This window comes from Theropithecus gelada, chromosome 13 (genome assembly GCF_003255815.1).
Source record: "Theropithecus gelada isolate Dixy chromosome 13, Tgel_1.0, whole genome shotgun sequence".
Taxonomy (NCBI): domain Eukaryota; kingdom Metazoa; phylum Chordata; class Mammalia; order Primates; family Cercopithecidae; genus Theropithecus; species Theropithecus gelada.
The window spans coordinates 91,504,351-91,518,141 of NC_037681.1; the positions used below are offsets into that span (position 1 = coordinate 91,504,351).

Genomic DNA, 13,791 nt, shown 5'->3' on the forward strand with positions numbered 1-13,791 from the left:
GCCATGTTGCCCAGGCTGGTCTCGAACTCGTGGGCTCAAGCAATCCACCTGCTTTGGCCTCCCAAAGTACTGGGATTACAGGCATCAGCCACTGTGTCCAGGCTGAACAGATTTTTAATGTAAATGAAAGTGTCCTTTTCTGAGGGGGAGAAAATGCGACAAAGGACGTTTGTTAGTAAAGAAGAAAAGCAAACACCAGAATTTAAAGCAGAAAGGGATATACTAACTCTACTGTTTTGTGCAAATATAGTTGGGTTTATATGATCAGGACTGCCCTTATCCATAAAGCTGCTAACCCCTGATCCTTTAAGGGAAAAGGTAAACACCAGCTGCCAGTCTTTTGGTTGTACAATAAGATAAAGCATCCATTGATGCTGAGTAGGAAGAGGGCTTGAAGCCAGAGGTTCGAGACCATCCTGGGAAACAAAGAGAGAAAGCCCCATCTCTACCAAAATTTAAAAATTATCTGGGTACAGTGGCATGAACTTGTAGTCCCAGTTATTCGGGAGGCTGAGGTGGGAGGATCACTTGAGCCCAGGAGTTCAAGGCTGCAGTGAGCTATAATCATGCCACTGCACTGCAGCCTGGGCAACAGAGTGAGACCTTGCCTCTAAAAAGTAATTAATTAAAAAATATTTTTTTAAAGTTGTTTATGATTTTCTGCTCTACAACGTGTGTAAGACAGCCTTATTAACTGGGGAATAAGCAACCTTATCACATCTCCTAAATAGAAAATAGGAGCACATTTGACCTCATGCACTTTAATATTGCCTTCATTTTTTAAAAAAAGATTTATTCAACACTTCTGTGCTGGGACTAAGAAAAATCAGTCAAAATGTGCCCCTCACTCTTTCTTTCCACTGTACTCCAGCCTGGACGACAGAGCAAGACCCTGTCTCTAAAAATATATATATATTTTACATTTTTTTTTAAAGAAAAAAATAGGTGGGGTGTGGTGGCTCATGCCTGTAATCTCATCACTTTGGGAGGCCAAGGCAGGTGGATCACTTGAGGTCAGGAGTTTGAGACCAGCCTGGCCAACATGGTGAAACCCCATCTCTACTAAAAATATAACAATTATCCAGGCATAGTGGCATGTCCCTATAGTCCCAGCTACCCAGGAGGCTGAGGCAGGAAAATTGTTTGAACCTGGGAGGCAGAGGTTGCAGTGAGCCGAGATGGCACCACTGCACTCCAGCCTGGGCGACAGAGCTAGGACTGCTAGGACTTTGTACTCCTATGAAGTCCCTGTAGTTTGTGTTCAACCTCTGCTGTTTTCAACAAACTAGCAAAAAGTTGCTAGCTATAAAGCCCTTAATAAAAGTGTGCTTGTTTTGAGACAGAAGGAACACTGAGGGAAGGAGAACCAATCCAGGGAGGAGAGAGTGTAGTGGCCGCCACAAGGGACAAGCAAGCACGAAGCTTTTGTTGATTCAGCAAGTATTTATTGAGGACCTGCTGTCTGACAGGCCGGCCTGTGCTGGGTGCTGAGGGGCTACAGGGGCACAGCAAGGCTCTTCCCTTGAGAAGCCACTGATGTCACTGGTCACTCAAGGTAAGCATGTTCGAAAAGGCTAAATCAAAGAACAAGGCAGAAAGTCCGCAAGGCCAACGGAAGGCCCCAGAGAACAAGTAGAACTCAGAGGCTCCGAAGGCATCCAGGAGGAGAAGGAGGGTCAGTATTGGCGGGCAGGAGCAGCCCCTCAGCTCTGGCCTGCCCTCAGGCCACACCATGGCCCATGGACTTCTTGCACACCCACTGATAGGGGGTGTCACAGGTCATGTCATTCCACTTCTGCTGAATGTGGACACAGTCTTCAGTCTGCCCATTCTTGTGCCGCCAGTTGTCAGGCTGATTCCTTTCCCAAAACCTGGAGACAACGGGGTTTATTCTGTTGGATGAAGGAAGCGTCCCTTCCCCATGCTGTGGCTTAGGAAGCTGACGTGTGATGGGTCTAGGGAACTGACATGAGATGGGTCCTTCATCCGCTAGTGGCCCTAGGATGGGAACAGGGCTGGGAGATGGAGTACCCTGAGGGTGTCTGTGCTCAGGTTGCCCTTAGTTACTGAGGATCCAGGGACAGGGAGGGGTGTCTATGAAGCTGCAAGCTCCCACCCCAGAATTCACACTAATATGCCTTCTGAGGGGGCAGGATCCCTTGGAACCAGGCCTGAGTAGGGTAGGGAGAAAAAAACCAGAAAGACCCACTCATTGGCTGCATGCCAGCCTCAGGACCTGTCCTTTCCTAATGACCCTCTGTGTAGGAGTCCAGGTAAGAGCGATGACCATGCCTGTGTGTCCAAACACACACACGTCACATACATAACACACACATACCTCGCATACCACATGCATTACACATGCCACATACATGGCACACACACCACACATACACCACATACACATCACACACGTCACACACACATATACACACAACACTACCACTTACTGGGAAGGGACACACAGTGTGTAGTTAGGCCCACCAAAGACAGTGCCCAGGACAGTGCCAGATGGTGGCTAGACTCATGTTTTGTTCTGGGCGACGTTGAATGGTGTCCCGTCTGTCCAGCACCAGGAACCCTCTGTGCCCCTGTCAGTGAGACCGATCCAGTAGTACACTTTACCTGTGACCTCTACCAGAAATGCCTGCAGAGAAAAGGCAGTGTCATTGTTTGCCCTTGTGTGTGGGGAGCCAGTTCTCCAGGCCACCTGGAGAACCTGCTTATAGATGTACACATAATTATATATGCATATCAAAAACTGTAAACAGAATTTTAAAACACTTTTATCTCATTTGGAGAAAGTTAAGAGGTAAGATAAAACTATGTACTATAGAATTTTTTAGGATAGCTAAACTCGGTAAAACCAAAGGAAAACATTTCTACTTCTTTAGTAAATGGCTTATGTGAAACATCAAGCTCTCACTCATTTTTTGTTATTTTTTGTATAGATGGGTTTGTTTGATGAGGACTGTGATCCAATGATTGTTTAGCAGCAATGTTACCAAACTGTAAATTCTTTTATTAACAGGCATTATAAACAGATAATACTAATCTTATTTAAAAACCATGAGTGCCACACTGGTGAATATACAGCTTATGAATAACTTAAAAAGTATTTCCCATTTTAGGCCGGGCGCAGTGTCTCCTGCCTGTAATCCCAGCACTTTGGGAGGCCGAGGTGGGTGGATCGCCCAAGGTCAGGAGTTCGAGAGCAGCTTGGCCAGCATGGTGAAACCCCTTCTCTACTAAAAATACAAAAATTAGCAGGGCATGATGGCAGTTACCTGTAACCCCAGCTACTAGGGAAGCTGAGGCAGGATAATCACTTGAATCCGGGAGGTGGAGGTTGCAGTGAGCCAAGATTGCACCATTGCACTCCAGCCTGGGCAACAGAGCAAGACTCTGTCTCAAAAAGAAAAAAAACAGTATTTCCCATTTTAAAAGGCAAACACAGGATACAAAAACCTATACTAAACAAAGAAACTATAATATGGATACATGATTGATGTGTCTAAAATGATATATACAGTACATAACTAATGTTAATTATGTGATCAGTACATTTTTCCATATGATTTCCTTCATGTTTCACTTTCCCCAGAACTTGAATTCTGTACTTCCTCTTCTAAAATTGGTACAATCAGGTTATCCTTGGACATCAAATTATATTTCATCACATATTTAATAAACTAATGACACAAAAATGCTTAATTTTCATATTCATTAAACATCTGCTGATGATGGGAAATAAACATGTGAAAATATTCTGTAAATCTCACGGCATACTGATTTTGGTTTCACTACAGATGATTCCTTTATGCTAACCCTGCTGGAAAAATATTTATTGCTCTTCAGAAGACATGCAGCACCATTAAGTGTGTGTCTAGTATAGTCTACAGCAGGACACTCTTTTGGAGTTTTATGAGCTGTACAAAGAAAAATCCACTATTCAGTTGCTGTCATTTGAGTACAAGTATCTGGATGGCATTCACTCTGAAGTTTGACAGCAAGTCAAATTAGCTCAAGGCACAATTGCCTTAAATGTTCATACTTCCATACACATTCATCTTGGCCTTTAGGTGCTTCAAGAATTTTGTCAATATTGGAGTAATCTGCTCTTATGTTCTGTTAAATATACTGTTGAGCAGCTAGTGTATTGTCCACTTCATCAAAGGATTCATCAGGCCAATTCTAGATATCCTGTGCCTTGGTGCTCTGCCTGTTCTGCCTCAGCGCTGCCATCCCCTCTGCCGTGACCATAAGGCCAGCGCCTCCCATAGCTTGTTAAGAAGATGTGGTTTACAAAGTTGCATGTTCTTTTTCAGATCAGTAACAGTGGTCTCAGGAGAGCCACAGGGGGTGGGCAGTTCTGCAAGTCAAATTGGACCACAAACACTGTGGTTCTTCGTTAGTAATCCTGGCAAGTTCTAATAAGGACCACGACAGATGAGCCACCTGGGACAGTATTGCATTTGGTGGTCCTCAGACTCAGAGTTGTGTGCCTGGTCTTCCCAAGAAGCCTGGGTCTCCTGTTCATGGGCCCTCTAAAGCAGCTGGATTAACTGACATTAAAATCAAGACAGGCCAGATGCAGTGGCTCACTCCCAGCACTTTGGGAGGCCCACGTGGGTGAATAACTTGAGCCCGTGAGTTTGAGACCAGCCTGGGCAACATGGCGATACCCCATCTCTACAAAAAAATACTCCCAAAAAATAGCCGGATGTGGTGGTGTGCGCCTGTAGTCACAGCTACTCAGGGGAGCTGAGCTACTCAGAGGTCTGAGGTGGGAGGATCGCTTGAGCAAGGAGGTCAAGGTTGCAGTGAGCCATGATCAGGCTACTGCACTCCACCCTGGATGACAGAAAGAGACACTGTCTCCAAAAAAAAGGTGACTGGAAGCAAGCCTGAGGGAAAACTAAATGCATGAGAAGGGAAATGTGCTCCTAGCACTTAAGGGCATCACCTGATGCCCTTGGCCTTCCTTCCTGCTGATGTCTCTTGACCTCTGGTATCTCCCTCATTCATGGAAGACATGGAGGTTTGCCATCAGTGGTTCTACCTCCAGTGCATGTGCTCATCAGAACTCAATCAATATTTGCTCCCTGCCTGGCAGAGGAGACATGGAGGTCTCTGTCATACCCGCTGAGAGCAGGAAGGTCAAAATACCACAGTCCCTTATTCCACACCAATTCCACCAATAATGCTCGTAGCTCTGATCTGCTCCTCCTTGGAGGCCACAGATGCCAGGTGGGCTCCCTGGGACACACAGAACTGCTCAGCCTCATGCCAAGACTTCTTGACATGAGAAAAATAATATAAGCTTCCACCATTGAACTTCCAGGCTTGCAGGACCATCTGGAGAAGTTGACCCGGAGCAAAGACTGGGGAGAAAAGAGAACCAGGAGCTGCTGGTGGGGGTCCCAGAGGGAACTTTTCTGACCTCTCTGGGGCCTGCCCACTGAGGTTCACAAGCTCATGCAATTCTTGATGCCCAGTGTTCCAGGAGCAAGGCCTGGGGGGCTGCACTGCCGTCTCACTACCCAGCACTCCAGGAAGCAGCGCTCAAGACACCAGGCTTGGGCCCTCCTGGGAGGCTCAGGCAGCTCTCTTTTCCAGATACCTACTTCCTGGCTATACCGCCCTCTCTCCCAACTCATTGTCACCACCTGACAGTCCTCTCCACCCCAACTCCTGCCATATTCCCTGGGGATTTTACAGCTATCCCATAGCCTTACTCATTTCCTTGTCTTCATCTCCATCCACTTCCACTGCCACACCCATGGCCATCCTGGGACCTGGTCATCACCTGATCTGCCTGGCCTTCCATTTTTCAAACTCTTACAGCTCATCCTGTGAGCACAAGCCCTGATTCTGTCAGCTCTTTCATCCCTCCTTGCCACAACAGCCTGACATCATCTATGCCACAGCTGTTTGAAATGGTACCACACAAGTTCAATTAATCACCAAATTGTTCTTTCGTTCAACATGCATTGTGCAACGTTCCTTAACTTCTTCGAGCTAGCCACTGCCACACTGTACAAAGATCAATCAGACATGATTGATGCCCTTAAGGAACTTAGAGTCTAGTAAATGAGACAGATGGAGAAAAGGTGTTGAAGATGCATTGATTAAAAAACACATGCACAGTAGAATAGTCATGGAAGAAGGTATGGTCTGTTTCATCTGAGCAGGAGGTGGGGCTTATGAAGGACACCCTGGATGAGATGTTACTGGAGCTGAGTACTTTTTTGTTTTTTGAGACAGAGTTTTGCTATGGATGCCCCGGCTGGAGTGCAATGGCACGATCTCAGCTCACTGCAACTTCTGCCTCCCGGGTTCAAGCGATTCTCCTGCCTCAGCCTCCTGAGTGGCTGAGATTACAGGTGCCCACCACCGTGCCTGGCTCTGTGTTTGTGTTTTTTAGTAGAGATGGGATTTTGCCATGTTGGCCAGGCTGCTCTCAAACTCCTGACCTCAGGTGATCCGCCTGCCTTGGCCTCCCAAAGTGCTGGGATTACAGGTGTGAGCCACTGTGCCCAGCCTGGAGCTGAATCTTAAATGACTGAGGAAGAGTTTTCCAGGTGTTCAGTGTCAAGGAGAGCACCCCAGGCTGGGAAAAGCATCAGCACAAAGGCATAAAGGTCTGGAACAGCCTGGCATGGCCTGATCTATTCAAGCTACTTGGTATTCTCGGGACATAAAGGATGGGTGAGCGATGAATTTGGACAGGTTCACCAACACTAAATGGTACATCCCATGTAAAAGAGTTTGGATTTTTTTTTCCCCTATGAGCAATGGGAAGCACTGCAAGGTTTGAGAAGGATGGTAATACGTCCAGATTTGCTCTGGAAAAATGTCAACCTGGTGGAAGCTGAACCAGAAGAAGACACCTTGATCAGGCCAGAAACACCAGTGATAACACAATGGCGAAAATCCCGGTAAGAGATGGGTGTAAATCAGGGGCTGGAGAAGTGTGGTCCCAGACCATCAGCATCACCTGACAACGTGGTAGAAATGCAAATTTTCAGGACCACCAAAGCCCTCCTGAATCCAAAATTATGTTTTAATAATCTGCTTCAGCAAGCCCTCTGGTGGTTCTGATACCCAGAACTAGTCGTCTAAACCAACAACTGGCAAACTCCAACCTGTCAGCAGTGTCTTTTTAATAAAGTTTATTGGAGCATAGCCATTCTCATTAGTTTACTGTCTTTTTCTTTTGCTTTATAATTCTGAACAGAGTTGAAAAGTTGTAACAGAGACTGTACAGCCCCAAAGCCTAAGATATATATTTCTTTGCCCTTTAAGAAAAAAAATTAAGCTAATGGTTCTCAGCCGAGATGTCATTAGATCCACCTAGGGAGTTAAAAAAAAATCCTGATGCCAGATACCCTCACCAAAAAAAAAATCAGAGTTCTGGAGGTGTGTCCCCAGGTATCAGTATTTTCAAAGCTCCTTGGGTGATTCCAGGGGGCCCCAAAGTGGAGAAACACTGGTCTCACCTAAAGCAGCAGTGAGAGCTGGGAGGAATAAGCACATTGGGGCACCAGCAGAGGTGTGAAGAAGGGGGGCCTCTGACCCCAGACCAGGAACCAGGCAAAGCAGGAAAGTGGAACGTCACTGCTGCCCACCAAGCCCTCATTTGTCAGCCCCCATTTCTTCAGTGGCTGCCCCAAACACTCCCTTCTGTCTCTCAGCTGCCCTCTTGTCCATAGGCCAGTCAAACAGAACTGGCTGAAGTTTCCAGAACCTCATGATTTTGTGTCTCCATGCCTGTAAACCTACTGCTCTCTTACCCTATTTGCTTGGCAAACACCTATTCATCTTTCAGGACGAAGTTCAAGAGCCATCTTCTCACAAAGCGTCTTTTGATCCTTTCCCCACAGATCTCTTCCCTCCACCTAGAAGATTCCTTTTCCCTTCTTTTTGTTCTGCCCCCAACCCCAGTTCTCAGTACCTGCTTTTAACCTATCAGTCTTACACCTGTCTGTGTGTCTTTCATGCATGTCTGTACTACTAGCCTGAAGCTTCTCAAGGGTACCTATTACACCTTATTCACTTTTTTACCCAGCACATCACAGGGCCTCAATAAAGCATCAGGTGAGGGCACGAATGCTGGGTACTTTGTTAAAGGCCTTACATGTGTGACCTCATTGGATCCTCACTGTGATGCAAATATTATTGTCTCCCCCTTGCAGATGAGAAAAGTGTAGCTCAGAGAAGGTAAGTAACCTGCTCAAGATCATACCATTTGGGATAGCGGGAAGTCGGAAATAAGGCTGTGTGGCCCACTAGCCCATGCTGTCCTTATCACACACGTGCACCATTTACAGTTGGTTTCCCGTGTTCATTTGGTCACTGTGACCAGGTTATAAGCAATATGAGAGCAGGAACTTCTCACTGCACACCATCTCCACCACTGCCCAGGCTCCTCGGGCCCATTTCCTTGGATTTGGTCCGGGAGATGCATGTTGCGGTAGAAAAGAGGCTGATGAGGCAGGAGACTCTACCTCTCAAGAGACTGTGCCCTCCCCAGCGGGACTCTCCACTCCCACTTACTTTGGATTGTTTGTAGCTGTTCCTGTGAAGCAACGACCTTGTGGAGGGTCTTCAGGCGACTCTGCTCCTGCTGGATTTCCATGGTTAGAGCTTTGGTGTTCTCTAGATCCCCTCTTAACCTCAGGATCTCAGCACTGGCCTTCTGCAGATTGCTGTCTAACATCTGGGTCTGGGAAGTTAAAGCCGAAGCATTCTTCATTTCTTGTTTTAGGGTCTGCATCTCTCTGCTGGCATTCTTCTTATGACCATTTAAAACCCTAATCTGGGCATTTAAGGTATTGGCATTTTCCATCTCTGCCTTGAATACCTGAATCTGAGCATCTGTCTGGTCCAGACGGCCATTTGCTTTTTGGGTCTGGGCTGTGACCATTTCCAAATCCCTTTTTAACATGTGAATTTCATCACCAGCCCTTTCCAAATGACCTCTTAGGAACTGGATCTCAGCACTGGTGTTGTCGAAACTGCCTTTTATAAAGGCCTGGGTCTGGGAGTTTAAAGCATTTGTATTCTGCAGATTTTCCTTTAGTCCCTGGATCTCAGCATTGGCTCCTTCCAAACTACTTCTTAAAACCTGGCTCTGGGTCCTCAAGTCATTGACCCTATCTAGATGGCCTCTCAAAACATGGATCTCAGCATTAGCGTTCTTTAAACTGCTATTGGCTAACCGAGCCTGGGCATTTGCCATTTCCAAACTGGCATTCAACATCTGAATTTCAGAGTTTGCATTTTCTAAGCCTCTGCTTAGCATGTGGAGCTCAATGCTGGTGTTTTCTAAACTGCTTTTTAAGAAATTCTGGGTCTGGAAAGTTAAAGCATCTGCCTTTTCCAGGCCTCCCTTGAGCCTCTGGATCTCAGCATTGGCTCCCTCCAGGGAACTCCTTAACATCTAGGTCTGCAAACTCAGTGTAGTGGCATCCTTTAGAACTCCTTTTACCATCTGGATGTCAGCACTGGTGTTTCCCAGATGATCATCGAGCACCTGGAGCTGCAAATTGACATTGTCCACTCTGCACCTCAACATCTGGATCTCTGCTACCCAGGCACTGGAATTCTCCATGTGGCCTTTCAATATCTGGATAAGCTCTTGCGTTTCTGCCTCCCTGCCAAAGTGGTGATGATCTGGAGGGAGGAAGTGAAGAAGGCAGCCAAAGAGGCCCATTATGTAGGGTAGCGTTGTATGGGCCAACCAGAGTGTTCTTAACATTTCCAAGTGAAATGGGTACTGCACAGCTCCGCCAAGCACCCTGCTGGTCACACAGCCACCCAGACCCTGGGGACAGTCCACCTGAGAATGTGGGCCAAGAAACAAAGATCTAATTAACTGTTACACACAAATGATGGGGTCAGAAGGATTGAAATGCTTGCCTGCTGTAAGCCAGCTGCCACCAGGAGTCATGCTGGTAAGGCTTGGATTATTTTGTCATTATAATTGCTCAACTTGAAAGTAACCGATTATATCATTTAGAGCTGTTGAAGTTTAATTTTACTGAAATTTGGCCATAGATGGGTTGTTATGGGAAAGAAAATAGATATGAATAAAGCCTGTGGTTAGTCCTACATTATATTTGTACACCAAGCATAGAGGCTCTTGATTCACCATTGTTACATGCTAAAAACCACCGCAAACATAAGTTTTATGATGGCGAATTCCATGGAGAAGAAAACACAAAGGAAAGAAACAAAAACAAAACAAAATAGTTGCACTTGGAGGAAGTACCCTGTTCAACCCACAGGGTTATGATAGAGGCATGCCATGCCCTCCAGGTAACTAACACTGGACCTCAGCTGAAATGGCCTTTTAAAGAGCCAGCACCCCCAGTGTTACACAGGGCAAGGGTCCCTACAGAACAGTTTGAGGATACAGGAAACCTGAGTAAAAAGCCTTGTGCTGGGGTCATTGAAGGACACTCTGCAGCCTCCTTTAATCTGCAAGGTCTTTCCCACCAACCTCATGTGCATCGACCTCTGGTCCTGCTGGCATCCTTTATTGACCTCACGAACTAGGACCTAATCTCATACATCCATGATCCCCTTCTGATTCCAATCTCCCCTCAGGAATAGGGAGAAAAACTCAAGTTGGCAGGGACCCTTTCTGGAGCATCCATTCTCTATTTCTCATGCACTGCCTATGTAAATGTGTGAGACCTCAGTCACTGTGCTAAGGTAAGAGAAGAGACATTTCAAGGTACTGGAAGTTCAGTCAAAGATTCTGCTTTGTAAAGATAGACAAATAAATCAATGTAACAGAATGGAGAATCCAGAAGTAGACCCCCACACATATGGACAATTGATTTTCAACCAAGGTGCAAAGGCAACTCATGGAGAAAGATAACTTTTTCAACAAAAGGTGCTGGAACAATCCATTTCACACCATTATACAATAATTAACTCAAATGAGGCAGAGACCTAAATGTAATACTAAAAACTGTACCATTTCCAGAAACAAAGGAGAACATCTTTGTAGCCTTGGATTAGGCAGATTTCTCACATATGAGACCATGAGAATAATCCATAACAGAAATAAAATGATAAATTAGACTTTATCAAAATTAAAATCTTAAGAGAATGAAAAGACAAGTCACAGACTGAGAGAAAATATTTGCAAATTACATGACTAGTAAAGAACAAAGAGTACATACTCTATGATCCCTTTTCTATAAAACGCTAGAAAAAGCAAACTAATCTGTAGTTACAGCATGTAGATCTGTGGCTGCCGGGGGATGAGGGGAGGAAGGGAGAGGAAGGAATTACAGAGAGCCACAAGGAAACTCTGGGGTGAGGAGGATGACTATGTGGTGATGATTGTGGTGATGGTTTTGGGGGCACATACATATATCAAAACTTATCAGATTGTATGCTTTAAATATGTACACCATTAGACCGCAATAAAACTGTGTTTTTTAAAAATTATCTCTTTCTGTGAGGATGGTGGAACCCATTGAGTGGTCTGGGGGTACTGGGGGAGAAGTGCATCCTAGGGTCTGAGCATCTGAAGGTCCCGGCTCCCTCCGCACCCCATCCCCACTGTGGCTACTCACTGTTGGGTTCAAAAGGTAAATGCCCAGTAATGTTGTCTCCCAGAATCATGGCTTGCACAGGCTTCGGCACAGGTCTTGTGTGCTGTTGAACTGAGACATTCCATTTTCCCAGGTCAGCAAATCCCCAGCCCTGAGACTGGGAGGATACACTGTCCCATACACAAGTAGGGTTCCAGAACCGGGAAGATAGCAGCAAAGACCCTCCCTCATGAACCTCAGTTCTTGGGATGCTCCCTCTTAGACAGTGGCCTCTATCTGGTCCCAGGAAAGCTGTGGCTTGGGCCTGGAGCTGGAGGTAGAATGATCTTTCTGGGAGCGGAGAGGCCCAGAGAGGCGCATCTGGGGCCCTTGGAACTTTGTGCTGAAAGGAGAGAGAGTCAGTGAGATTTGGGTCACCTGGGGGCTTACCCACTACAAAGAGAGTCACAAGAGAGAAGACCAAGGTCACAGCCATAAATGCCAGGGTAGCCTGAATGAGCCTTGGTATCTTGGGGGCTGCAGAAGCCGTTGCCACAGAGTCCACCCCTGTAGGGGAGAAGCCAGTGTCCAAGGTGAGAGGGTGCTGTGCAGGCTGAGACACAGTCAGACTATCTGGTTCCATTTCCTGGGTTGTCTAATGGGGATAAGAACCCCTGCCATGCTTATCATGCAAGTGGTTATGGAGAAGGAAGATGAAACACTCTGGACTGTTCACCAGAACGAGGTGTGGGCATGGTAGCAACACAGAGGCGAGGGGCTCTGAGACCGAGACCACTGCTCTCCAAATCTCAAGGAGGCTTTGGTGGTGCACAAGGCACAGAACCTGGCACAGGGCACAGAGCAACAAAAGTGTAGTTTAAATGAAACAAGAAAGGAAGGGAGGGAGGCCTCAGGCTCAGTGTGCAGAGCCAGGATTCTGAATTCAAAGTTCATCCCCTTTCTCTTGACAGGTCTGCATCCCCAAGGACAAGGGTCTGGGGAGAGCAATAAGACAGCAATAAGCTGCCTTATGGCAGAGGGCCAAAGGACAGGCAGGCTAATCCCTCACTGGGCATGAGCTGGGGCCCCAGTTTTCTCACCTCGGGGCTGCAAGGAGACACACTGGTTATCTGGGCAGAAGCAGACTGCCTCACCATCCATCTCTGCTTCCTTGATCCTCCAGCACTGCTCCCAGCCACTGGCTCCTGGAAGGGCCGTCCCGCAGACCAATGGCAGTGGAAGCAAAGCTAAGACACCCACACTTCTATGCTCTTGACAGAGGTCCTGACCACCCTCCCAGCTCTTCCTCCCTCCCCGCCTGACTGCAGAAACCCACCCCAGTGGGCCCCTCCCCTAGAGGCTCCCAGACACCCATCTGCTCTATTTTCTTCCTCTTCCCATTAGCACTTTCCCGTCAGTTCTCAGCCCCATCATCCCAACCTCTGCCACATCCAGCATAACCCCAAAGACACCTCTTCTTCTCTGGAGGCTGGGACTGGCCACCTAGGAAGCGGGTCTCAGCTTTGCATAGAAAACATCCTTATGACTATGGCTGACCTTTAATTCTAGCCCCAGAACCTCTTAAGTAAAAGGAGTCACGTAAAGGAGGGGCCAGGTCAGTGCAGCCGATATTTGCAGGTCAAAGGAGGAGGCGGGGTGGCCAGCCACTTGGGGCCTCACAACTGAATTATAGTATACAGGAGGATGTGTGGAGGTTATATAAAAATACCACATGATTTTGTACAAAGGACTTGAACATCTGTGGACTTTGGTACCCGTGGGGGTCCTGGAACCAATCCCCCGCAAATACCAAAGTACAACTCTGTAAAAATGTGTTTGGTCTTCATCTCAGTTCCTGACACAGAACTCCTAAAACCCTTAGAGTTTTCTGGGTGACAGGAGTGTCTTTTGTTATTCATAATAAGCCCCTTAGGACTATCCTTGGGTTTATGCTAATGAGGTGACACAGGGTGGACCCTTAGATAATTTCAGGCTGGAGGCTGGTCCCAGAAAGACCAAACATGGGATTAGACTTTGGAAGATTGGGACTTTCAGCCACCCACTCCCATTCCTTACTCCCAGACCTCCAGGTACAGGAGACGGCCTGGGGTCTGGGCTATATATAGACTCTTGAAAAATGAGATTCAAGGAGCTTTGGGATTGGTGGTCCACATGCCAGGAGGGGGTCGTGCCCTGACTCCACAGAGACAGAGTCTCCTGCACTTGGGACCCCACT

The 13,791-nt window shown here is 46.9% G+C and overlaps 1 protein-coding gene and 1 pseudogene across 1 annotated transcript; both read right to left on the reverse strand.

Annotated features, from left to right (window-relative positions):
* Positions 1–2,059: 2,059 nt before the first annotated feature.
* On the reverse strand, positions 2,060–12,787 carry CLEC4F (C-type lectin domain family 4 member F). Its single transcript, XM_025354289.1, is given in 7 exon segments — positions 2,060–2,171; positions 2,520–2,647; positions 5,215–5,384; positions 8,560–9,678; positions 11,598–11,687; positions 12,006–12,122; positions 12,656–12,787. Coding segments are annotated over 7 exon segments (1,797 nt in total). The 5' UTR covers positions 12,717–12,787.
* LOC112604830 lies at positions 3,677–4,263 on the reverse strand (annotated as a pseudogene).
* Positions 12,788–13,791: the final 1,004 nt, after the last annotated feature.